The sequence below is a fragment of the Mesoplodon densirostris genome, chromosome 2 (assembly GCF_025265405.1).
Source record: "Mesoplodon densirostris isolate mMesDen1 chromosome 2, mMesDen1 primary haplotype, whole genome shotgun sequence".
NCBI lineage: Eukaryota > Metazoa > Chordata > Mammalia > Artiodactyla > Ziphiidae > Mesoplodon > Mesoplodon densirostris.
The window spans coordinates 22,850,928-22,877,986 of NC_082662.1; the positions used below are offsets into that span (position 1 = coordinate 22,850,928).

Consider the following 27,059-nt stretch of genomic DNA (forward strand, 5'->3'; position numbering starts at 1 on the left):
GCCACAACTACTGAAGCCCGTGCACCTAGAGCCCATGCTCTGCAACAAGAGAAGCCACCACAATGAGAGGCCTGCGCACCGCAACAGAGTAACCCCTGCTCGCTGCAACTAGAGAAAGCCCTGGTGCAGCAACAAAGACCCAACACAGCCAAAAATAAATTTTAAAAAAAAAGACACACACTCAAAAAAACTAAAGGTCTCTTGTCCTGGAAACCCCTCCAGTCCCATTCAAACCAAGATGGTTAATCACCCTTCAGAGGTGTTTGGTTAGCATCTCCAGCTGCACCAAACCCAGCCTGCCTGGCTGACCTATGGATGAATATCTCCTTGCTCCTGTGAACTTTTAGTGATGCACTAGTGTGCCTGGATATTCCATGTGAGACTCAGTAATCAGCCTGAGGTCACAGAGCTAGCAAAAAGACCAACCGGATTGAACGCAGCTCTATGTGACTCCTGAGCCCAACTCTTTTTTTTTTTAAATTAATTAATTAATTAATTAATGGCTGTATTAGGTCTTCTTTGCTGCGCGCGGGCTTTCTTTGGTTGCGTTGAGGGCTACTCTTCGTTGTGGTGCACGGGTTTCTCATTGTGGTGGCTTCTCTTGTTGCGCAGTACAGGCTCTAGGCATGCAGGCTTCAGTAGTTGCAGCATGCGGGCTCAGTAGTTGTGGCTCATGGGCTCTAGAGCACAGGCTCAGTAGTTGTGGTGCTTGGGCTTAGTTGCTCCGTGGCATGTGGGATCTCCCGGACCAGGGTTCGAACCCGAGTCCCCTGCATTGGCAGGCGGATTCTTAACCACTGCGCTACCAGGGAAGCCCCCTGAGCCCAACTCTTAATCATGATGTTTTTTCCTGTGCCTCCTTTTTGCCCATCCCCTCACCCTTGTCAGCTCTTCTTTACCTTCAAATGCTTAGTACTTTGAGGCTGTTGTCACATTAAACAAACAGAGGTGAAAGGGGCTTATTCTTGTTTTTCTCAAACATATTTGCAGTTTTAAAGAGTGTCCAGCGTTCACTGCAGCACTATTTACAATAGCCAAGATATGGAAGCAACCTAAATGTCCATCAACAGATGAATGGATAAAGAAGATGTGGTAGTATATACAATGGAATATTACTCAGACATAGAACAGAATGAAATAATGCCATTTGCAGCAACATGGATGGACCTAGAGATTATCATACTAGGTGAAGTAAGTCAGAAAGAGAAAGACAAGTATCATAAGATACCCCTTATATATGGAATCTAAAAAAAAAAAAGATACAAGTGAACTTATTTATAGAACACAAACAGACTCACATACATAGGAAACAAACTTACGGTTACCAAAGGGGAAAAGGAAGGGAAGGGATAAATTAGGAGTTTGCAATGAACACATATACAGTTCTATATGTAAAATAGATAATCAACAAGGACCTAGTGTATAGCACAGGGAAATATACTCAGTATTTTGTAATAAGCTATAAGAGGAAGGAATCTGAATAAGAATATATGTATGTATATGTATATGTATAACTGAATCACTGTGCTGTACACCTGAAATGAATACAACACTGTAAATCAAATATACTTCAGTTTTAAAAAAGACATTTAAGAAGACCTAAATACGTAAAGAAATAGACCAAGTTCATGGGCAGAAAAATTCAATCTCATAAAAATATCAAGTTGAGAAGAATTGGCCTGTAGATTCTATGCAATTCTAATAGAGATTCTCAACAAGGTTAAAAAAATAAAATAAAAGGGTGCCCTGGAAGAGGACACGTGCCCAGGAGGACTGATAGAACAGAGATACTTACAAAAGTGCCTGGTCTGGATGCCTTTTATGAACTTTGGACTTTTCCCCACAGTCATGGGGAGCCACTGAAGGTTCTGAAGCAGAGCAATTACATGATCTTGCTGGCAGATCGAGGGACTGCCCAGGACTGGAGACAGGGTGATCTGTTAGGAGGCTGGAGAAGCAACCAAGGTAGTAATGATGCGGGTCTGAATCAAGGCAGAGGGAGTGAGAAAGAGAGGGACAGATAAAACAGAAGTCATAGGAAAGGGGAAGGTTTAAAATGTCTTTAATTTATTAATTTTTTATTCATCCAACCAGTCTTATTTAGTCCACTATTTATTTATTCAACAAATATATATTTAGTGCCTATTAAGTGCCAAGAGCTATGCTTCCCAAGAACTGACTCTAGTTTTTTTTTTTTCTTTTGCGGTACGCGGGCCTTTCACTGCTGTGGCCTCTCCCTCTGCGGAGCACAGGCTCCGGACACGCAGGCTCAGCGGCCATGGCTCACGGGCCCAGCCGCTCCACAGCATGTGGGATCTTCCCGGACCGGGACACGAACCCGTGTCCCCTGCATCTGGCAGGCAGACTCTCAACCACTGCGCCACCAGAGAAGCCCCCTGACTCTAGTTTTGAAGCTGGGTCACAATGAGAAATAGATCAGGAACTCAAGAGCAGAAGCAGGCTTCTTCAGTTCATATTTGGCCATGTGAGTTTGTCAGTTGTGGCCAACTTCAGAATTTCTCTCTGGGATCTTTAAGGATCAACCATTACAAAAAAACCCAGCTTAGAGAAGACACAAATTATATAGTATAATTTGAAGCCCCTCAGGTTTCCTCGTTAGATATTAATTCTTTTGGATCAGTCACTGCAGCTGCAAAGGGAAAATTCAATTAATTATTTTTTGATCTCTTCACTTCATTGCTCCAAAATCTTCAGTGGTTCCCCATGACCTATAGGATAAAGATCAAGGTCCTTGGAATGGCATCCAAACTGGGGACCATCACAGTTATAGTTTTAGGTTTATCTGTATGAATCTTACTGAAGCCTATTTCTCTCACAAAACTATAGTTTTGTTCATCATTGTATCGCCAGCACCTGGCACTGTTCTTTTTTTTTTTTTTTTTTTTTCGGTATGCGGGCCTCTCACTGTTGTGGCCTCTCCCGCTGCGGAGCACAGGCTCCGGACGCGCAGGCCCAGCGGCCATGGCTCACGGGCCCAGCCGCTCCGCGGCATATGGGATCCTCCCAGACCGGGGCACGAACCCGCATCCCCTGCATCGGCAGGCGGACTCTCAACCACTGCGCCACCAGGGAGGCCCCTGGCACTGTTCTTGACCTTCTTGGACTAAGCCCTCTGTGGACTTGGACCCCAGGCCAGCCACAGCTTCCCAGGAGCTTGGAGGCCAGGAATGGACAAAGGTCCTGGGCACTGAAGGACTGACCCCCTCATTCCCATCAGGGTATTTGTTTTATACGCATCACTGAGGTTATAGAACTAAAAGGCTACAGCAAAAATGTGAAGAATGCTTGCCTTTATCAGCTTTCATACCACATGTTTTTCTCCTAAGAGTGATGTGGATTTTCTGGAGATGACAGTTGCCAAGAACCAAATAAGTGCTTTGGGGCAATTTGAAGAAGAGCGGCTGTTTTGTACTTAAGAAGGAATGGTCCCAACCATTTCTCTGCTTCACTTACCTTTTCCAGCAAACTCAGGTCCAGCAGGCCAGGCTGAACCCAAAGAGAAGCCATTATCATTTAGGTAACCGGCTTCTGGCAGAGGGCTGAGTGGGGCCTGAAATACCCGCTGGCTCCACTCTGAGCCCTGCTGGGGTACCTTTTTCTTTCTTTCTTTCTTTCTTTTCTGGCCACACCACGCAGCTGGTGGGATCCCAGTTCCCCGACCAGGGATCAAACCCGGGCCACTGCAGTGGAAGCACGGAGTCCTAACCACTGGACCACCAGGGAATTCCCGGGGTACCTTTTTCTATTCGTGAAAAGTTACCTTATGGGTTAGTGGTGGTGACAGTGGCCAAAAAGCTGTGGTATTTAAAAGAAGTCCCTTGGGGCTTCCCTGGTGGCACAGTGGTTGAGAGTCCACCTGCCGATGCAGGGGACGCGGGTTCGTGCCCCGGTCCGGGAAGATCCCACATGCCACGGAGCGGCTGGGCCTGTGAGCCATGGCCGCTGAGCCTGCATGTCCCGAGCCTGTGCTCCGCAACGGGAGAGGCCACAACAGTGAGAGGCCCGCGTACGGCAAAAAAATAAAAATAAAAAAAATAAAGAAGTCCCTGCATCCAGCCAAAAGCTGAGCAAGACTCTAGCACCCCTCAGAGGGGTTTACAAGGAGCACCTAGGCTCTCTCAGAGGTCTCCCCCTTGTTCCAATTTCAAGCCTAGTCGTTGCCAGCTCCCTGCTCAGCCCTCAGGGAGCTGCCTGCCCTAGACTCCTTGCCCGCCCTCCTTCCCTACGGGTCCCACGGGTTACCTTCTAAGCTAACCTCGACGTGCCCTAGATACTGTTGAGCAGGTATGAATCAGGCCATAGGCTAAGAAAAGCACACTGACTTATTTTTGTTAAATCAAAAGCAGTTGGTCCCTGAGCCCTCTTCTCTCTGCACTGGCAGAAAATTCATCTTGGTGGTTGTTTTGATGCCCTCCTCCTCCTTGGGGTGACCCAGGGTCTGAACACAGATAGTGCTTTAGTCTTTTTTTTTTTTAATTGAAGTATAGTTGATTTACAATATTGTGTTAGTTTCAGAAGTACCACATAGTGATTTGATTTTTTTTTTGCAGATTATATTCCATTATAAATTATTATAAGATATCGGGTATAATTCTCTATGCTAAACAGTAAATCCCTGTTGCTTATCTTTTTTTTTTTTTTTTTTTGTGGTATGCGGGCCTCTCACTGCCGTGGCCTCCGCCGTTGCGGAGCACAGGCTCCGGACGCGCAGGCTCCGGACGCGCAGGCTCAGCGGCCATGGCTCACGGGCCCAGCCGCTCCGCGGCATATGGGATCCTCCCAGACCGGGGCACGAACCCGTATCCCCTGCATCGGCAGGCGGACTCTCAACCACTTGCGCCACCAGGGAGGCCCTGCTTATCTATTTTATGTATAGTAGTTTGTATCTGTTAATCCCATACTCCTAATTTGTCCCCCCCACTTTGGTAACCATAAGTGTGTTTTCTCTGTTTATGAGTCTGTTTCTGTTTTGCATATAGATTCATTTGTATTGTTTTTTAGATTCCACATATAAGTGATATCATATAGTATTTGTATTTTTCTGTCTGACTTATTTCACTAAGCATAATATTCTCTAGGTCTATCCATGTTGCTGCAAATGGCAATATTTCATTCTTCTTTATGGCTAATATTCCATTGTAATAGTCCATATATACACCACATCTTCTCAAGCCAATCGTCTGTTCGTGGGCACTTGGGTTGCTTCCATGTCTTGGCTATTGTAAATAGTGCTGCTATGAACGTTGGGGTGCATGTATCTTTTCAAATTACAGTTTTTGTTTTTTCCAGATATATACCTAGGAGTGGAATTGCTGGATCATACTGTAGTTCTAAGTTTAGTTTTTTAAGAAACCTCCACACTGTTTTCCATAGTGGCTGCACCAATTTACATTCCTATCAACAGTGTAGGAGGGTTCCCTTTTCCCCACATCCTTTCCAGCATTTATTTTTATTTTTATTTATTTATTTTTGTCTTCATTATGTAGGGTCTTCATTGCTGCATGCAGGCTTTTCTCTAGTTACAGCGAGCAGGGGCTACTCTTCCTTGTGGTGCGCAGGCTTCTCATTGCGGTGGCTTCTCTTGTTGCAGAGCATGGGCTCTAGGCTCACAGGCTTCAGTAGTTGTGTCACGAGGGCTCAGTAGTTGTGGCTCGCAGGCTCTAGGGCGCAGGCTCAGTAGTTGTGGCGCACAAGCTTAGTTGCTCCACGGCATGTGGGATCTTCCCAGACCAGGGCTCGAACCCGTGCCCCCTGCATTGGCAGGTGGATCCTTAACCACTGCGCCACCAGGGAAGTCCATGACTTGATTTATTCGATATTCGCTTTATCGTGGTGGTCTGAAACTGAACCCGCGATATCTCTGAGGTATACCTTTATGTTAAGATTAAGATGGTGGGACAAGCATACAATTATGTACCTTGAGATGCAATGTAGCAGGAAGGACACAAGACCACATGAGACGTCATCTTGCCAAAAAAATCAAATCTAAATGTCATCAAACTTCTAGATCTAACTACCAGTTTATAGGAAATATGGGGGACAGAAGAAAAACTTAAATGATAGCACAAAGAAACAATTAGCCAAATACTCCAGAATGTGGGAAATTTCATAGGACAAATGACCTGGTTCCACTGACCAAGAACAAGCAAAAGGGGGGAGGGAGAGAGACCTAACATTAAAGAGAGACTTAAGGGACACATCAGCCACATGCAATGTGTGGACCTGGTTTGGATCCTGATTTGAACAAACCAGTTGTAAAAAAAGGTACTATGAGACAATCAGGGAAGTTTAAACATTGACCAGGTATCTACCTGGTGGTAGTAAGGAATTACTATTGAGATAGGCTGGGACCTGGGACCCTCTATGGGAGTGCCTTCACTTGCACCTGGGCAAATGTCTCCTTGAGCAACAGAAGACAAAGAACCTATAAGTGGCTAAAAATAACTGCAAACATGAGCAGCTGGGACAATTATGAACAATAAGATACAAAAAGGCCACGAACCAACTGCCACTTCTGAGGTGCTGGGAGCAAAAGCAGGGTACTACGCATGATCCCCACACACAGCACCACCAAGGGATGGGCAGACCATCTAAGTCACCCCTCCAGCCGGACCCACTGATCCGCCCCTACCCTCATCCCATTTGAAGAGCCAGTCCTCCTCCTTGGAGTGCAAGGAAGGGCTGTTTCTTGTTTTCCTCCCTCGTGCTGCAGCATGAGCCCCAGTAAAGCCTTGCCTGAATTTCTCATCTGGTCTCATGAATTTCTGTTGACTGAAGAGTCCAGGGATCCCAGGTTGGCAACATTATTATTTTTTTAGATCTGCTATGGTATTATCATTGGGTTAGAAAAAGAGAATCCTTATCTTTTAGAGATATATACTAAAGTGTTTATGGGCAAAATGATATGATCTCTGGACTTGACTTTAAAATAATCCATCGGGGTTGGGGTGGGGGTACAGTAGAAGTAAGATTGGCCGTGAGTTCATAACTGCTGTTGCTGGAGGATGGGTACTGGGGGTTCCTTACACTATTCTTTCTACTCTTATTTATGTTTGTCAATTTCCATAATGAAAGAAGAGATGAAGCCTGTGTCACCTCCTCCCAGAAAGCCCTCTCACTTTCCTCAGTGGGTTAGAGCCCTCCTCTGGGCTTGTCAAGCCACCTAACACACTGAACGGCAGTCCAGTGGCTTACTTCTCCCTCCTGAGGGCAGGGTGGCCTTGGGTCCCCTCTATCTCCATGGGACATGGCTTCCAGCATAAATGAGCAGATGACTCTTAGTCTTGGTTCGTTTGTGGTCAAGCATCTCGATCTCCAACAAGCAGTTATGTTCCTTTGATGGCAAAGCCCTGACGTTTTATATGGTATGTTTGTTCTGCTGGGGTGGGGCAACATGAAAGCTTCAAAAGTAGTTATTTGCCTGTCATTGACTGGAGTCGAGTGAGTCTCTTGGAGATTCCAGTTGCAGGCTGTACCAACATTCTTTGAGGACCTGGCAGGACTGGTGCTGCTTCCTACTTGAGAGTCCAAAGTCCTGGCAGGTACAGCTCCTTGGGCAAACCCTGCTCACACCCTGCCGGGCAAAGGAAGAAAAGCCAGAGGAGCCAAAGGCCTCCAGTGTCTGGGAGTGAGAGGACAGGAATTCTGCTCTGGTGTGTGGCCACCAACACCTAGTTGGGAAGCCTGTGGCTCGAACACTTGCTCCGGGAGAACCCGATGGCTCCCATGAGGCGAGCCCCCAGGATGAGGCTGCCCGAGCTGCTGATTTTCCTGGCCCACTGGGGAGTCACCAGGGCTGGACAAGGTAGGCACTGAGAAAGCCTGTGATCTCTCTGTTTGGTACTATGAACTCAGGGTCTAGGGCTGCTGGAAACTGCTCACAGAAAGCTGAAAATGCTGATAAAACTAGCAAGGCAGGGAGCTAGGCTGGGGATACTGGGTGAGAGAGTTAGTGGGTGGTGGATGTGCTGTTTGAGCCTGAGATTTTAAGTGGGGTGACAGCTGGTCACAGGAGGGACATTGACATTTTTCAGAGGTGTGGATATGTAAGAGCCAGCCAGCTGGTAGAGGTAGAAGGTGGCAGGAAGATTCAAGAATTCATTCAAAAAATATTGGTTGAGTAGCTCTCACATCTAGTATTTTTTTTTTTTTTTTTTTTGCGGTATGCGGGCCTCTCACTGTTGTGGCCTCCCCCCGTTGCGGAGCACAGGCTCCGGACGTGCAGGCTCCGGACGCGCAGGCTCAGCGGCCATGGCTCACGGGCCCAGCCGCTCCGCGGCATATGGGATCCTCCCAGACCGGGGCACGAACCCGTATCCCCTGCATCGGCAGGCGGACTCTCAACCACTTGCGCCACCAGGGAGGCCCTCACATCTAGTATTTTATTCAAACTCTGCTGAGGCATTTTACTAACCTCATTCCCTTTTAAAAAAATATTTATTTATTTATTTATTTATTTATTTATTTATTTATGCTGGGTCTTAGTTGTGGCAGGTGGGCTCCTTAGTTGCAGCTCGCAGGTTTCCTTAGTTGCAGCATGCTGGCTCCTTAGTTGTGGCATGCAAACTCTTAGTTGCAGCATGCATGTGGGATCTAGTTCTCTGACCAGAGGTCGAACCCCAGGCCCCCTGCATTGGGAGTGCAGAGTCTTAACCACTGCACCATCAGGGAAGTCTCCTCATTCCCTTTTTGACCTGTAAAACACTTTAGAATTTCCTAACAGAGTTTACTCTTGTTTAGAAATTTGCAAGGGCTTCTTTTCCGCAAATGGCACCAGCAGATTATAATTTTGGCAACAATGTAGGTCTTAGTACCACCAGACTTTGACCTACATCATTCATGGTATATAAGCTTTACCCTTGCAAGATAACTCCTATCTCTCTCTTAGAAAGAAATCAGTTAGCCAGACTAATCAAGAAAAAAAGGGAGTAGACTCAAAGCAATAGAATTAGAAATGAAAAAGGAGAAGTAACAACTGACACTGCAGAAATACAAAGGATCATGAGAGATTACCACAAGAAACTATATGCCAATAAAATGGACAACCTGGAAGAAATGGACAAAGTCTTAGAAAAACACAACCTTCCGAGACTGAACCAGGAAGAAATAGAAAATATAAACAGACCAATCACAAGCACTGAAATTGAAACTGTGATTAAGAATCTTCCAACAAAAAAAGCCCAGGACCAGATGGCTTCACAGGCGAGTTCTATCAAACATTTAGAGAAGCCTATCCTTCTCAAACTCTTCCAAAATATAGCAGAGAGAGGAACACTCCCAAACTCATTCTACGAGGCCACCATCACCCTGATACCAAAACCAGATAAAGATGCCACTCAAAAATGAAAACTACAGGCCAGTATCACTGATGAACATAGATGCAAAAATCCTCAACAAAATACTAGCAAACAGAATCCAATAGCACATTAAAAGGATCATACACCATGATCAAGTGGGATTTATCCCAGGGATGCAAGCATTCTTCAATATACACAGATCAATCAATGTGATAAACCATATTAACAAACTGAAGGAGAAAAACCATATGATCATCTCAATAGATGCAGAAAAAGCTTTTGACAAAATTCAACACTTATTTATGATAAAAACCCTCCAGAAAGTAGGATAGAGGGAACTTACCTCAACATAATAAAGGCCATATATGACAAACCCACATCCAACATCCTTCTCAATGGTGAAAAACTGAAACCATTTCCTCTAAAATCAGGAACAAGACAAGGTTGCCCACTCTCACCACTATTATTCAACATAGTTTGGAAGTCTTAACCTCAGCAATCAGAGAAGAAAAAGAAATAAAAGGAATAAAAATCGGAAAAGAAGAAGTAAACTTGTCACTGTTTGCAGATGACATGATACTATACATAGAGAATCCTAAAGATGCTACAAGAAAAACTATTAGAGCTAATCAATGAATTTGGTAAAGTAGCAGGATACAAAATTAATGCACAGAAATCTCTGGCATTCCTATACACGAATGATGAAAAATCTGAAAGAGAAACTAAGGAAACACTCCCATTTGCCATTGCAACAAAAAGAATAAAATACCTAGGAATAAACTTACTCAAGGAGACAAAAGACCTGTATGCAGAAAACTATAAGATACTGATGAAAGAAATTAAAGATGATACAAACAGATGGAGAGATATACCATGCTCTTGGACTGGAAGAATCAACATTGTGAAAATGACTATACTACCCAAAGCAATCTACGGATTCAATGCAATCCCTATCAAACTACCAATGGCATTTTTTACAGAACTAGAACAAAAAAATTCACAATTTGTATGGAAACACAAAAGATCCCAAATAGCCAAAGCAATCTTGAGAAAGAAAAACGGAGCTGGAGGAATCAGACTCCCTGACTTTAGACCATACTACAAAGCTACAGTGATCAAGACAACATGGTCCTGGCATAAAAACAGAAATATAGATCAATGGAACAGGCTAGAAAGCCCAGAGATAAGCCTGTACACATATGGTCACCTTATCTTTGACAAAGGAGGCAAGAATATACAATGGAGAAAAGACAGCCTCTTCAATAAGTGGTGCTGGGAAAACTGGACTGCTTCATGTAAAAGTGAAATTAGAACACTCCCTAACACCATACACAAAAATAAACTCAAAATGGATTAAAGACCTAAATGTAAGGCCAGACACTATCAAACTCTTAGAGGAAAACATAGGCAGAACACTCTATGACATAAATCACAGCAAGATCCTTTTTGACCCACCTCCTAGAGAAATGTAAATAAAAACAAAAATAAACAAATGGGACCTAATGAAACTTAAAAGCTTTTGTACAGCAAAGGAAACCATAAACAAGCTGAAAAGACAACCCTCAGAATGGGAGAAAATATTTGCAAACGAAGGAACTGGCTAAGGATTAATCTCCAAAATATACAAGTAGCTCATGCAGCTCAATATTCAAAGAACAAACAACCCAGTCCAAAAATGGGCAGAACACCTAAATAGATATTTCTCCAAAGAAGATATACCGGTTGCCAACAAACACATGAAAGGATGCTCAACATCACTAATCATTAAAGAAATGCAAGTCAAAACCACAATGACGTATCACCTCACACTGGTCAGAATGGGCATCATCAAAAAATCTACAAACAACAAATGCAGGAGAGGGTGTGGAGAAAAGGGAACACTCTTGCACTGTTGGTGGTAATGTAAATTGATACAGCCACTATGGAGAACAGTATGGAGGTTCCTTAAAAAACTAAAAATAGAACTACCAAACAACCTAGCAATCCCACTACTGGGCATATACCCTGAGAAAACCATAATTCAAAAAGTCATGTACGGGCTTCCCTGGTGGCGCAGTGGTTGAGAGTCCGCCTGCCGACGCAGGGGACACGGGTTCGTGCCCTGGTCCGGGAAGATCCCACATGCCGCGGAGTGGCTAAGCCCGTGAGCCATGGCCGCTGAGCCTGCACGTATGGAGACTGTGCTCCACAGCAGGAGAGGCCGCAACAGTGAGAGGCCTGCGTACTGCAAAAAAAAAAAAAAAAAAAAAAGTCATGTACTACAATGTTCACTGCAGCTCTATTTACAATAGCCAGGACATGGAAGCAACCTAAGTGTCCATCGACAGATGAATGGATAAAGAAGATATGGCACATATATACAATGGAATATTGCTCAGCCATAAAAAGAAACAAAATTGAGTTATTTGTGGTGAGGTGGATGGACCTAGAGACTATCATACAGAGTAAACTAAGTCAGAAGGAGAAAAACAAATACCGTATGCTAACACATATATATGGAATCTAAAAAAAAAATGGTTCTGAAGAACCTAGGGGCAGGACAGGAATAAAGACGCAGATGTAGAGAATGGACTTGTGGACACAGGGAGGGGGAAGGGTAAGCTGGGACAAAGTGACAGAGTGGCGTGGACATATATACACTACCAAAAGTAAAATAGATAGCTAGTGGGAAGCAGCCGCATAGCACAGGGAGATCAGCTCTGTGCTTTGTGACCACCTAGAGGCATGGGATAGGGAGGGTGGGAGGGAGACGCAAGAGGGAGGGGATATGGGGATATATGTATACATATAGCTGATTCACTTTGTTATACAGCAGCAACTAACACAACATTGTAAAGCAATTATATGCCAATAAAGATGTTAAAAACAAAAAACGAGATCAGGTTAGCAAATGATATAAAAACTTCGTTGTTTGGGACTTCCCTGGTGGTCCAGTGGTAAAGAATCCGCCTTCCAATGCAGGGAATGCAGGTTTGATCTCTGGTCAGGGAACTAAGATCCCACATGCTGCGGGGCAACTAAACCCACGTGCCACAACTATTGAGCTCCCGCGCCTCAACTACAGAAGCCCACATACCGCAAACTACAGAGCCCATGTGCCCTGGAGCCTGCGTGCCACAACTAGAGAAAGAAAAACCTGCACGCCACAACTAGAGAGAAGCCTGCGCACCACAACCAAACATCCCGCATGCCTCAACTAAGACCTGATGCAGCCAATAAATAAACAAATAATAAATTAAAAAAAATTTTTTGTTGCTTTTCAAGACAAAGACAAGCTTTCCTAAGCTTGAATTTATAGTTATTAAAAAAGAAAACAAAATAAACAAGCAAACAAACAACAACAATAAATCAAGACAGAAGAAAAAGAATGTCCTGGGCAATAAAAGAATTATTTTAAACAAAAATCATGTCATGCACTATTCTAGGAACTAGGGACGCGACAGAAATAAACAAAAGTCCCAGAGCTGGTGAAGCATTCCTTCACCTCCGGAGAAACCTCTGAAAGACACAGGAACAAAGAAATACATATTCCAGGAAATAACAAGTGTTATGGAGAATAATAAAGCAGGATAAAGGGGTGGAGAGGATGGCGGGGAGAGATACTTAAGGGACAGCCAGAGAAGAGCTGTCGAATAAAATGACATTTGATTAGAGATTTAAGGCAGCAAGGGAGAGAGCCACGTGGACGTCCAGAAGAACATTCCAGCAGGATAGGACGGAAATTGCACAGGCCCTGAGGGGGACGCACAGGTAACGTGTGTGAGGAAGAGCCTGAGGCCAGCTGGCTGGAGCAGAGAGGATGGGGAGGGTGTGGGGAGGGATGTCAGGGGTTACAGGGGTGGGGGGTGCTGGTGGCAGCTCATGTATAAACCTGTAGACAATTTTAAGAACTCAGAGTGAAATGGGACATCCTTAGAGGGTCTGGGACAGAGCTGTGGTGTGATCTGACTTGTGTGGGTTTAAAAGGACCCTTGGGCTGTTGTACGGAGAAGCGCCTGTGATGGGGTAAAGGTGGGGTGAGCAAGTGATCTCCGTTTGCCTGAGACTTTCCTGGTTTTAGCACTTAAATTTGGGCATCCTTGGCAGTCCCTCAGTCCTGGGCAAACTGGGATGGCTGCTCATCCTGGTAAAGGAGAAGGAGCAAAACCAGTGATGAGGCTACTGCCACCATCCAGGGAGAGGAGGGCTGCTGGGAGATGGTCTGACTCAGGACAAGACTTGCTGACAGGACTTCCCTGGTGGCGCAGTGGTGAAGAATCCGCCTGCCAATTCCGGGGACATGGGTTCGAGCCCCGGTCCGGGAAGATCCCACATGCCGCAGAGCAACTAAGTCCGTGAGCCACAACTACTGAGCCTGTGCTCTAGCGCCTGCGAGCCACAGCTACTGAGCCCACGTGCCACAACTACTGAAGCCTGTGTGCCTTGAGCCCGTGCTCTGCAACATGAAAAGCCCGGGCACTGCAACAAAGAGTAGCCCCCACTCACCACAACTAGAGAAAGCCTGTGTGCAGCAACGAAGAACCAACGCAGCCAAAAATAAATAAAATTAAAAGAAAAAATACTCGCTGACGGAGGGTGTGAGAGAAGGAGGACTCAGAGGCGACTCCAAGGTTTTTGTATCAGCAGCTGGAAGGACGAGGTCGTCATTTGCTGAGATGTGGGAGGAGGAGAGGGCGGTTTGATTTGGAACATGCGGTGAGAGGATGTGTCATTCCCTGGGAGGGTGACTGCTTGGGAGAAGGTCAAGAGTGGCCGTTCTCCATTTACTTGGACACAGAGATCCTCTTCCCCTCTGGGGGGCTCAGGACCCTGCCAGTTTGACTGGAGACTTAGGAATGATTGAAAGTATCTCCACCCCCTCACTGTTTCACTTTTAAATATGTTTTCTTAGAAATCCAAATGCCAGCAGGCACCCCCTTCCCAAGCCCAGGGTCTTAGTGGTTAAAAAGAATCTCCCCTGCCACCAAAGGCACTAAGATGTTTATTGCAGTGCTGTTTATAATAATGGAAAATGCTAACAGCAATAGAATAGCTGAATAGATTATGGTAAAATATTAAGTAACATTTATTAAGTACTTACTATGTGGCAGGCACTGCTAAAATTTTTACATGATATCCTCACAACAACCTTGTGAAGTAGGGATTATCAGCAAGGAAACTGAGCCTTAGAGAAGTTAAATAACTCACTCAAGGTCACACTTCTAGTTAAGTGTCTGAGTCTGGACATGAACTCCGGCTGTACATCTTCAATCTGTTTATAAAATAATGTTATATAAAAACACACAAAGAGGGACTTCCCTGGTGGCACAGTAGATAAGGCTCCACGCTCCCAATTCAGGGGGCCCAGGTTCGATCCCTGGTCAGGGAACTAGACCCCACATGCCGCAACTAAGGAGCCCACATGCTGCAACTAAGGAGCCAGTGAGCCGCAACTAAGACCCAGTGCAACCAAATAAATAAATAAATAATTTTAAAAAAATAAACAAAATTACACAAACAACAGTAAGGAAAATAGCCAAGAAGTGCTAACATTTATTTTCTGAGCACTTATGATACGCCATGCTTGTGCTTGGTGCTTGACATATGCTGTCCTTTTAAAACCTATTTGAAAAATGAAATGAAAAAACTTCCTTTGATTTTTATAGTCCCTGTAAAGTAGGTACTATTACCATTATATCCATTTTGCAGATGAGGAAAATGAGACTCAGAGGGGACACAACACCCACCCAAGATCCCACAGCTGGGAAGTGGCAAGACCAAGTCTGGACTCAGCCACTTTATCCATCATGCCCTTTGATGGGTCCTCTTGGGATGGTGGGTTTTATAGGTACTATTTTTTTTTCTCTTTTCTCCAAACTTTCGGGAATGTATACATCTATAATCTAAAAATGGAATTAAATTTAAAAAGAATTCCACAGCACCTGTAAGATTTTTCAGACTCCGGGTCTCTTCCTGAAGTGCAGACTTTTGAGACACCAAATCAGATAGCAGTCATCCCTGCTTTGCATAAAACCGTGGGGATTCTATGGGCTCCCCTGGTGGCGCAGTGGTTAAGAATCCACCTGCCAATGCAGGGGACACGGGTTTGAGCCCTGGTCCGGGAAGATCCCACATGCTGTGGAACAACTAAGCCCGTGCACCATAACTAATGAGCCCGCACGCCTAGAGCCCATGCTCTCCAACAAGAGAAGCCACGACAATGAGAAGCCTGCATACCACAATGAAGAGTAGTCCCTGCTCTCCACAACTGGAGAAAGCCCGCGCACAGCAACGAAGACCCAACGCAGCCAAAAATAAATAAATTAAAAAAAAAACAAACCAACGGCGGGGATTCTCTCTCCACCATCCTTAGTCAGGAGCTTGGGTGGGGCACCAGCTTGCTGGCTTTGTCTGCTCCCACACAAGCCCGAGACAACACTGCATTTATCCCTCAGCCTCTAACTGGAGAGAAACCCACAAGTCCTTTCAGTATGGGCCCGCATGATAGGAAACCATTTCCCCCAAGAATGATGAGCCTGCCTCGTGGAGCCGCTGTGAGGAGAGGGCAATCCATGCAGATAACACAAGGGGTCAGGAAATGTTGGTTTTAACAAGTGAACCCTCTGTGTTTTGGAAGGCAGTGGTTTACAAAGGAGGAGTTATAACTGAAGTGTTTGGGGTTATCACTTAGTGTTAAATACGAAGGACGGATCTGAATCTAAAAACAACAACAACATACAAATGAACTTATTTACAAAGCAAAACAGACTCAGACTTAGAGAACGAACTTGTGGTTACCAGGGGGTAACCAGAGAAGAACCATGGCGGGGGAGGGATAGATTGGGAGTTTGGGATTGACATGTACACATTGCTATATTTAAAATAGATAACCAACAAGGACCTATTGTAAAAAACAAAACCAAAAACCAAAAATCAAACAAACAGAAAAACCGAAGGACTGAACTGGGGACCAACATCACTTTATGGTGGGTTATACACATAACAGACAAAAGTCATGATATCACTGGCAGGGCTTTCAGATAACCTTTGTGCAATACTCGAATCTTACACTTGAGGAAACAGAGGCTCCAGAGGAGAAGAAAAACTGAGGCCCAAAGGGCAGAGTATCCCAGGGATTAAGCGCTCAGGCTGGCTTGCCCACTCCACAGTCACGTGCTCCATTTGAGATTACTCCCTTCATCCGGACATCCACCCCTTTGTTACTAGCATTGTTATCCCCATTTTACAGATGAGGAAACTGAGGCTCAGCTGAGGAAATCTCTTGTTCAAGTTGCCATCACCTGTGGAGGAGCCAGGATTCAAAACAAGATTTCCCTGAGTCCAAATTTCATGCATGCCGTTTCAAAAACAATCCATTGTCTTAAGCCAGAAAGCCTAGATCCTACCTTTTAATACCTATGTGACCTTGAGCCTCTATTTCACTATCTATAAAATAAGGATAATAGCAGAGGAGAGATTAAATGATAGTTAGGTGAGATCATGCACTTACACTGCAACGTGCTGTAAAAGTTTAAGGGATTTTTTTTTTAATATCCAAGGTCACACAGCTAGCTTGCGGCAAAGTACACCGTGATCATTTCTGTTTAGATACAATATGAAACGTAGGTCTGCCACTAACTAGCTCCGTTTCCTCATCTGTAAAATGGGTATAATAATAGAATGTATTTCTAATTTTGTTGTGAAGCTACATAGGCAGAGGGCTTGGCACAGCATCTGGCATTCAGTAGGTGCTAAATAAATGTCTTCCTTTTCTTGTCTCCAACCATAAGCAAGCTCACCTTTCGGACACTTTAAGACCTTATTAGATTCTAGGGCTTCCCTGGTGGCGCAGTGGTTAAGAATCCACCTGCCAACGCAGGGGACACAGGTTTGAGCCCTGGTCCAGGAAGATCTCACATGCTGCGGAGCAACTGAGCCCGTGTGCCATAACTACTGAGCCTGCACTCTAGAGCCTGCAAGTCACAACTACTGAGCTCGCGAGCCTAGAGCCCATTCTCTGCAACAAGAGAAGCCACTGCAATGAGAAACCTGCGCACCGCAACAAAGAGTAGCCCCCACTCACCACAACTAGAGAAAGCCTGTGTGCAGCAACGAAGACCCAATGCAGTCAAAAATAAATAAATTAAATAAATAAAATAAAATAAAGACCTTATTAGACTTTAGGAATGATTTTTGCAAGTCTCCTCTACCCCATCATGAACCATAGTAAAAGTATCTCACATTATCTATGAATTTATATATATATGCGATTTTTAATGACATTTTTAATATTGCATTTGAAATGGATTGTTGGTTTCGATAGCATAGTTTTGTTTTTGTTTTTTTTCTGAACTTTGGAAGCAATGCACTCTTTTTCAGGTCTCAGACATTTCCATGAGCCTTACAAAAGTATTAGGCCCTGGGCCCTGTATCTGTTGTCCCCAGTGTACAAGGTGGGCCTGATGACCCCTTTGGTGAAGAAGGAGGAGGGCCAGGAGACTTTTGCCTGCCCAGGCACAGGGGGCAGAGCTGAGTTCTCAGAATTAAAACTAGAATTAAAACTAGAGGGTGTGCTGTGCCACGGGTCCTCCGCTCAAGGAGGACCAGCCAGGAGGGGACAGGATCTGTTTTCACATTGTTCTGTTTCAAGTGTCCTGGCCCCAGACCTGCACTTTCCTGCAGAGGACAGCAGCTGAGGGGACGCTGGGGCAGGCAGGGGAAGGACACAGCCACTCGCCTGGTCCCATCTCCCTTCCATGGTGAAAGGGGACTTTCAGGACACCCCAGGGACCAAATTCAAAGTAACTGCTGCTTTGCTTTGCTGAGTGCTTATGCATATTCTCATATTCTCTCATTTTAAACCTCACAATAACCATAAAAGCTGGGGGGGCGCTGTTGTCCCCATTTTACAGATGAGGAAACAGGCACAGAGTAAGTTCACCCAGCTAGTGGGCACTGGAGCTGGAATTCCATCCCAGGTCTGTGTCCTCAACTTCTCACTGGATTTGATGCTAAATTTATTCAAAGTCTCAATAATTAATGAATAACAATGACAGCTAAGATGGGTATACCTTTTCTTAAAACTCAAAGATTATATGAATACTTTCTTACTGTAAAATATCCAAGCAGTATGAATATAGAAAGCATCTTAATTTTCATGAGATTCCCCAGGTGAGGCAACTGCGTGGTAATGTGTGAGAAGCTCTGGTCCAAAGGATAAAGTGTTAAAGTGCCCAACTCCCCACACACTCCCAGTCTCACTCCTGGCCCTGGAGGTAATTGCCAGGGACAGTGGTGTGTTGAGAGTCTTCTGGACTAGCTCTTTCTTGTTCACTGTCTTATTTGATGCTCACAACAAGCAGGGCAGACGTCAAATGCCCTTAGGCCCGATGGCTTGCCCAGAGAGCCTGGATTAAAAACCCAATAACCTGCCTCCCTCTCCAGGAGGTGCCCATCCTCTTCTCCATGCCATGATAATTAGAGCTTAATTCCTCACATTCTGTGACCAACTCCATAGAAGCCTGTGGCTCCCATCTTTTATGGGTAACATAGATGTATTATAAAAGCCTTCTGGGGGCTCTGAGTCAACATTGTGTCTCAGCTTTGCAGTCAGAGAGGTTGGGTTTGAGCCTCAGTTTCCTCATCTGTGAAATGGGCATAAGAATCCCATCTCACAGAATGGTTGCAAGGATGAAATGAGATGAGCATGTGAAAGGCACCTGGCTAACATTTTTTGAGGGCTTACCAGTCCAATCATCCTCCCCACAGCCTTGCTCATTCATCAACTATATGGGCATCTTCCACATCCCAGGCACTGTTCTGGGTGCTGAGGACACAGGGATGAACAAGACAGGCTTTATGCCCTCATGGAACTGACACTAAAGAAGGGGAAGATGGCTGACAAGCAAGCCAACAAGATAAGTTCATATGTGAGAGTGCTCTGAAGAAAGTAAAACTGGGGGAGTCACATAGCTAGTGACCAGAGGAGTGGGAGGAAGTGGAACTTGAGCAAAGGTAGTCAGGGGAGGCTTCTCTGAGGAGGTGACCTTCGAGCTGAGGCCTGAATGAAGAGGAGAAAGCAGCCGCGCGATGACCTGGGGAGGACTGGGGAGGGTGGCAGAGGAGCCAGGAAAGAAGCCCTGTGAGGAGAGTGGGTGGGTGGGGTTGGGCAAAGCAGCAGAGGAGGGGTCTGTGATCAGACTCCACAATGAGGACACTGCAGCCTGAGGTGGAGCCCCTGCCTGGATCTCTGGCTCTCCCTGCCATTCTTTTTCTTTTTCTTTTTAATTAATTAATTAATTAATTTATGGCTTGCGCGTGGCCTTTCTTTTTCTTTTTTTTTTTTTTGCATTACGCAGGCCTCTCACTGTTGTGGCCTCTCCCATTGTGGAGCACAGGCTCCGGATGCGCAGGCTCAGCGGCCATGGCTCACGGGCCTAGCCGCTCCACCGCATGTGGGATCCTCCTGGACCGGGGCACGAACCCACGTCCCCTGCATTGGCAGGCGGACTCTCAACCACTACGCCACCAGGGAAGCCCCGGCCTTTCTTTTTAATTGCAGCGAACGGGGGCGGTGCACAGGCCTCTCACTGCGGTGGCTTCTCTTGCTGTGGAGCACGGGCTCCAGGCGCACAGGCATCAGTAGTTGTGGCACTCAGGTTCAGTAGTTGTGGCTCACGGGCTCTAGAGTGCAGGCTCAGTAGTTGTGGCGCGTGGGCTTAGTTGCTCCACGGCATGTGGGATCTTCCCGGACCAGGGCTCGTACCCGTGTCCCCTGCACTGGCAGGTGGATTCTTAACCACTGTGCCACCAGGGAAGTCCTAATGAACTTTTGTTGAATGAATGAGTCTCTTGACTGCATGGGATTTCACTGATGAGCTTCCACAATGCTCTTTTACTTGTAATGAGTACTTACCATATTTAATCTTTTGTCATCTTTGTTCAGTTCAATAAATTAAACATTGACTGAGCACCTGCTGCCCACCAGGCACTGTGCAAAGCTGAAGGGGCTTATGGGGGAAAGCGACAGTCAAACAGTGTGATGGCTACTATGAGAGGGAATGGGCCAAATGCTGTGAGAGCCAGGAAGGAAGAACAGGCTGATTCTTAACCACTGCGCCACCAGGGAAGTCCCTCTCTCTGCCATTCTTTCCACTCTCCTGGCCTCTCCTGAAGTCAGGCGTTTGAGGACGTGGGCACGCACACACGCACCCACGCACATGCATATACATACATACACAAAAAGCACATACACACATACGCACACACATGAACACACACATGCACATACATGCATGCACACACATGCACGCACTCAGAGGTCCTAGGAAGTGTGAGGGAGGCTGCAAGGAGTTTCAGTTCTATGCTGACTAGTCCGGAGCTTGCAGGAAGAGACAAACCAAGAGCTGATGAGCCTCAGGCAAGGAGTTTCTGAAGTGGAGAAATAACCTTTGAGTACTTTGAGGGCTGATGTCAAAGCAGGCAGAATTGCTCCATGTTTGTGGTTAGTTGAGAAAGAGCTGGCTTGAGGCAGGGGAATGGTCTCTGCATGGTCTGCAGAGAAGGCAAGGGACCTACGTGCCAGAGAAAAGGGCAAAGGGCCTCTCGCTTCCACAGCCAACCTCGCCTGGTCTCAGGCTTAGAAGCAGGTGTGACCCACTCATCGCCTCTGGCAGAGGCTTGGGAAAGTCCACCAACTCTGCCCATTAACTAGTTGAAATGGGGAGGTTATTTTCTTTCCTCTGGCTTAGGATTTTGTCCCTGTAGAAGTAATTTCAAATATATTAGTGATCACAATTTGTGTGAAAAGTTTAAATTCCCGCCGTTATAAACAAAGACTTTCAATTTGGGTAAAAAATTAAAATGTAGGCATAGACTATCTACAAAAAGACATAGTTAAAATAAAAAGCACTGTTTTTACCCCCTTAGCAATCACATCTTCCTGGGAGAGGATAGGGAGCCAGAGGACCCCCACCATTTACCATGATATCTCAGGCATGTTGACCTCGAACCTTAGTTTCCTTATCTGCAAAATGAGGATAATGATGAATCCCTTCAGGGCTGTGGTGAGGATGACTATATAATGACCATGGGAGGGACCATGATTTGCTTAATCAGTCATTTGCAACTTAGTGTGAACGTTTGTTTCTTGTTTTTTTAAAAAATAAATTTATTTATTTATTTTATTTTGGCTGCGTTGGGTCTTCGTTGCTACACATAGGCTCTCTCTAGTTGTGGCGAGCAGGGGCTGCTCTTTGTTGCAGTGCGTGGGCTTCCCATTGCAGTGGCTTCTCTTGTTGTGGAGCATGGGCTCTAGGCATGTGGGCTTCAGTAGTTGTGGTGCTTGGGCTCAGTAGTTGTGGCGCATGGGCTTAGTGGCTCCAAGGCATGTGGGATCTTCCTGGACCAGGGCTCAAAACCGTGTCCCCTGCATTGCCAGGCAGATTCTTAACCACTGTGCCACCAGGGAAGTCCCGTGAACAAGTTTTTGATCCTTTCCTGAGTTGAGGTTTAGATCAGGAGAGGTGGGCAGAAGCTCAGAAGCATCTGGAGGAAAAGTCAAGGAGTGAGATCAGGGTCCAGACTTTACCTTCAGGCCTTAGAGCCCCACTGAAGGCCCTGTGGTGGGGAGGGGGGAAGGGACAGCTTGAGGGAGCGGGGGACTGACTAATCCAACCCTGAATGCAACAAAAGCGGGACCCCCAGGCCCATTTTCCTGGGATGGGGTGGGTGTTGACTGTTGGCTCTGAGTCTGAGTGACACAGGAAGTGGAGGAGGAAGTGACCGCAATGGTGGAGAGTGAGGAAATTCCAGGCCTCACCCCTGCTTTAGCCAGAAACAGGATTTAGGGCAGAGACCAAACCTGTTCAACGCCCTCCTTCAATAAGTATCATCGAAACCACTTACACCAGGCCTTGTGCTCAGTGCAGATGATAAAGCTACTCCATGTGGCCAGTTTCTTTGGATTCCGTTCTCTGTATTACAGCAAGAGATTTTTGGCATTTTACCCCGCATCCAGAGTCACTAACAAGTGTACCCACAATAAGAAACTCAACCCAATCTGCAGTTACGTTCCTTATCTTCTGGCCTCGTACTTGTAAACTCCATTTCCACACATATTCCCCAGGTTTTTGCTGGTACTGATCAGCAAGATCTTACAATGCATTTGATGTGTCAGCCTTCTCCCAGGTCAGATTTTTTTATGTATTTCCCTGCTGAAAAGATTTGGCTCTAGTTATGGTCTCAGAGAGGTGAAGCAACTTGCCCACGTTCCCACAGCTAGTATGTGGCTCCAGAGCCTGGGCACTTAACCCACCTTTGCTTAAAACAAGCACTCTGCTTAGAACTCCCAAAGAGTTTTTTTTAAAATATTTATTTATTTATTTTTGGCAGCGTTGGGTCTTCGTTGCTGCGCGCGGGCTCTCTCTACTTGCGGAGAGCGAGGGCTACTCTTCCTTGCGGTGCGCAGGCTTCTCATTTTGGTGGCTTCTCTTGTTGCGGAGCACAGGCTCTAGGTGCGCAGGCTTCAGTAGTTGTGGCGCATGGGCTTAGTTGCTCTGCAGCATGCGGGATCTTCCTGGGCCAGGGCTTGAACCCATGTCCCCTGCATTGGCAGGCGGATTCTTAACCGCTGTGCCACCAGGGAAGTCCCCGAAAGGATTCTTGAGGGTCACGCAGTCCATCTCTCATGCTACTGCTGGGGACACTAAGGTGGGGAGATAGAAAGGGCCTTGTCAAAGGTCAGAGGTCAGGGACAGAGCCAAGCCTGTTTCCTGCTCTGCTCAGTGCCTCCCTGGGAAAAACCCGGCTCTGGGTTCGGAGAAAACTTCCTTTTACCTGTGCAAGCTCCCTTCCCCCAGCCCAGGGTTCCCTTGACTCCCTCCACATCCAGGCTCAGGGAGAGACCTGCATTGAGCAGGGTCTCCTTGCCCCTGCAGGGAAGTTCTGGCACGTCTCTGACCTGCACCTTGACCCAGACTACAAGGTGTCTGAAGACCCCCTCCAGGTGTGCCCATCCTCTGGCTCCCACCCGGTGCCCAGTGCAGGCCCCTGGGGCAACTACCTCTGCGATTCTCCCTGGATCCTCATCAACTCCTCTATCTACGCCATGAAGGAGATCGAGCCAGAGCCAGACTTCATCCTCTGGACTGGGTGAGAGCCGTCACCACAGCTACCCTTCCCCGGGCCACTGCCTGTGCCCCCTGCCTGCCTGGCACCTTCCCCACACCATCTCCCTTAGTCCTCACCAGCCCTGTTGCAGAGAGGATGAACCTGAAGCTCAAAGCTTGTCCAGGGGAGCCTGGGCCTGGCTGATTCCAGGGTCTGTGCCCTTGATCTTGTGTCTTACAGCCTCAGCAGAATGTGGCTCTCACTGAGGCTGGGGACAGGGTCATGGCATGTCTGGGCATGTGGGGAACTCCCGGATTTTAAGTTGGGGGTGGGCGTGGGGGTCGATGAACACTGGTGCCACTCCCACTGGGGTTTGGGGACTGCAAGCCCCGGAGATCCAAATACAGGGAGGGGAGAAGGTGGGAGGGCTGAAGGTGAACCAGCATTGGGACCAAGTGTCCTGGTCAGCTGCAGGCCACCCCCGGCTGCCCTGGCCCTGGGGATCCTCACTGGTCAGAGCACTACTCTGTGTGGAGAGAGCTTGAGGGGTGATTTCAGCTCAGCCACAGAGATGCCATTTCTGTTGTTCATCCATGGATGCTGCTGGAAGTCCTCTGACTTCCCTCAGCACTCGAGGTCCGTCCTTCACTCATTCGCTCCTTCCCTCCCTCCCTTGGTAGGTCAGCCTGTCTTGTGCTCACCCCCAGGAGACGGGGGGAACAGAGGTGATAGGGACCTGGACCCTCCTTCAGGGAGCTCATGGTCTCCTGGGCGACACAGACAAGGCCACTGACCATTATATCCCAGTGAGGAGAGAGGGTCACTGGGTGGATGGGGGAGCTTCACAGGGCAGGAAGTGGTGAACCAGGGAGTGGGTGAGGAGGGCTGGCAGGAGCTCGGGCTGCTTGTGCCCTCCTCCAGCCTCTATGGACACTTCTGTAGGGAAGGCGGGATCAAACCCATGTCATCCCCAGCTGTCCCTCAGTGTGACATGGGAGTGATCGGAATGACCCTCAGATGGACTGTGTGGTCAGCAGGGGGAGGGGCAAGGCTGGACACTTAGGAAATGTGACAGTGTCTCAGGAGGGGCCTGGGCAGCTCTGGCTTCCCTGGGCTCAGGAATCCATCTAAGGAGAGAGTGAGATTTAGGGCACGACCCTGGCCTCCTGCTCTCTGAGGAAGGGTCCTTGGAGAAATGCGTAACATTCTAAAAGATTTGATCCCTTTGGGAAATTCATGACCCTTTAACAGAAGCATGATTTTTCTGGGAAATCTCTGGGACTTGCAGAGGTGTATGGCATTGGACAAGATGACCTCTAGGACCCTTCATAATTTTTCAATTTCTAAGAAATTGGACCTCTCCGGGAGAATTGCAGTCCCTTGGGGGATAACCTGTAGAAATTGGATGTGTTTTTTCAATCCCCTGAGGGATAACCTGTAGAAATTGGATGTGTTTTCTATCACACAGAATTAAAGGCTCCAAACTAGAAAAAAAAAAAAATGGAATTTTGTTCTATCTTCGTATTCCTGGCCTGTCCCCAGGGAGGACAGGGCTAAAAGGCCCCTCTTACTGCCCTAATGAGGGTATCAGAGTCACAGTAGGATGTAATGGATGTGAGCATAGATTCTGGAGCCAGGCTGACTGGTTCAAACTCTGACTCCACCACTGTCTAGTTGTATACATTAGGCAGGATCCTTCATCTTTCTGTGCCTCGGTTTCTTTATCTGTCAAATGGGACTAACAATAAACCTATGTTGTAGGGTTATTATGAAGAACAAATTAGTGGATAAGGGTACAATACACAGAAAGTACCCAGCACCAAGTGAGCCAGTGTGGGCTGCCAGTAGCGGTCTCAGGGCGATTCAGCTAATTAACTTCCCTGGGGAGTCTCTGGGCAGCAGCTGCCTCGCCCCGTCGGTCCAGCAGAGTCCTCAGGCTTTAGTTGTGAGGGATCTTAGCATTCCCCAAACCTCCTTGCCCACTTCTTCCCCCACCTTGCTGCACCTTTCTAAGGTGGATCCAGGAATTTAGGTCTGTCAAACGTGGGGGACTAAATGGTCCTGGGGTAGGTCCTCGACCTACCAGAGTAGATCTGAATTCTATATTCTGAAGCCAGCTCCAAACTCCTTAGAACCCTTGGGGAAACTCAGAACTCAGACATGGCTTCTCCATCCCAAGCTCCCCAGGGGCTTGCAGATGAGACTGGAAACCCAGAGCTTCCCTCTCAAGACCATATTAACTGCAACCTAGCAGCTACTACATTTTATATATATACTTTTCCCCCTTTACTGAAGTCTCACAAATACTCTGTGTGTAGGTACCATTATTGTCCCTATTTTATAGATGAGCTAACAGAAGCTCAGAGAGGTTAAACAACCAGCCCAGGGACCCACAGCCGGTCAATGGCAGAGCCTGGGTTTGGACTTTGTCCCACGTGACTCCCAACTCCAGCCTGGTCATTCCCCTTCAGTAGCTGTCTGAGGCCCAGTTCTGCAGTCTCTCTTCTCATGTTAGAGCCATCCCTTCTTTTCCTTGTGCCACTTCCCGAGCTGCCTGGCGGTGTTTTGCAGTGATGACACGCCCCACGTGCCCAACAAGAACCTGGGAGAGGCGGCCGTGCTGCAAATTGTGGAGAACCTGACCGAGCTCATCAGAGAGGCCTTTCCAGGTAAGACTGTGCCCCAGGTCCCCACAGAATTCCCTGATGCCCAGGCGGTGCCTGGCACAGTGGGACGACAACAGCAGCAAGATGCAGAGGAACGACCTTCATCCATGGACAACGATGGCTGCTGGCCAAGTCCTGTGCCAGGCACTTCACAGCGATTGTGTCTTACCTTCCAACAACCCTGTAAGGAACACGAGAGTTTGTCGGCCTGTGGATACACATAGAATCCTGTTAATGGTGTTAAAAAACCAAATTCAACTGAGTAAATCTGAAGATCTATTTGGCTGTATTCAACAATTCATGAATCAGGCAGCATCCCAACTAACAAATAGAAAGGAGCTCCAGGAACTTCCCTGGCAGTCCAGTGGTTAAGACTGCACTTCCACTGCATGGGGCACAGGTTTGATCCCTGGTCGGGGAACTAAGATTCCACATGCTGTGCAGTGTGGCCAAAAAGAAAAGAAAGGAAAAAAAAAAAAGAAAGGCACTCCAAGGAGCTGTACGAATGGAAGGTTTTATAAACAGAAGGCGGTGGGAAAAGGAAGATTCTAGCAAAAAGTGGATTGTTTCAGGCAAGGTTACCTTCATTTAGGGGAAGGGGTGGTGTCTATCAGGCAGATTTCCTCACTAGTGCTGACCAGGTAATTCCAGATTGACTGTTTAAAGGTCACATTCTTGGGAGAGGCTGAAACTTCAGTTAGGTTAGGTATTAACTTGGTTTGCTGACCTGGGGCTTAGCACAAGTAACTCCATTTTGGGCCTGTTGTTTCTTTTTTAATAAAGGAAATGCCTGACATTTCACTGGCTTCTGTCCTGACAGTTTAACACCAGACTCACAGCCCCTTCTCAAGGCATTTACTGTTATATTTAGGCATCTTCCCTGGCTAAGTCTCACGTGGGCTCGCACACAGTCCTTGCATCCTGCTGTGGCTCTGGAATTGCCATCTACTGCCTTTAAACCGTCCCAGCTGCTGGGACTTTGGGGAGA

The 27,059-nt window shown here is 46.7% G+C and overlaps 1 protein-coding gene across 1 annotated transcript in view; it reads left to right on the forward strand.

Moving 5' to 3' along the window:
- The first annotated feature begins 7,737 nt into the window (after positions 1-7,737).
- Positions 7,738-27,059, forward strand: part of SMPDL3B (sphingomyelin phosphodiesterase acid like 3B) — a 32,621-nt gene continuing 13,299 nt past the window's right edge. Inside the window, exons 1-3 of the mRNA XM_060118664.1 lie at positions 7,738-7,825; positions 23,234-23,447; positions 25,977-26,074. Coding sequence (XP_059974647.1) covers positions 7,738-7,825; positions 23,234-23,447; positions 25,977-26,074 — 400 coding nt within the window. The remainder of the gene's footprint in view (positions 7,826-23,233; positions 23,448-25,976; positions 26,075-27,059) is intronic.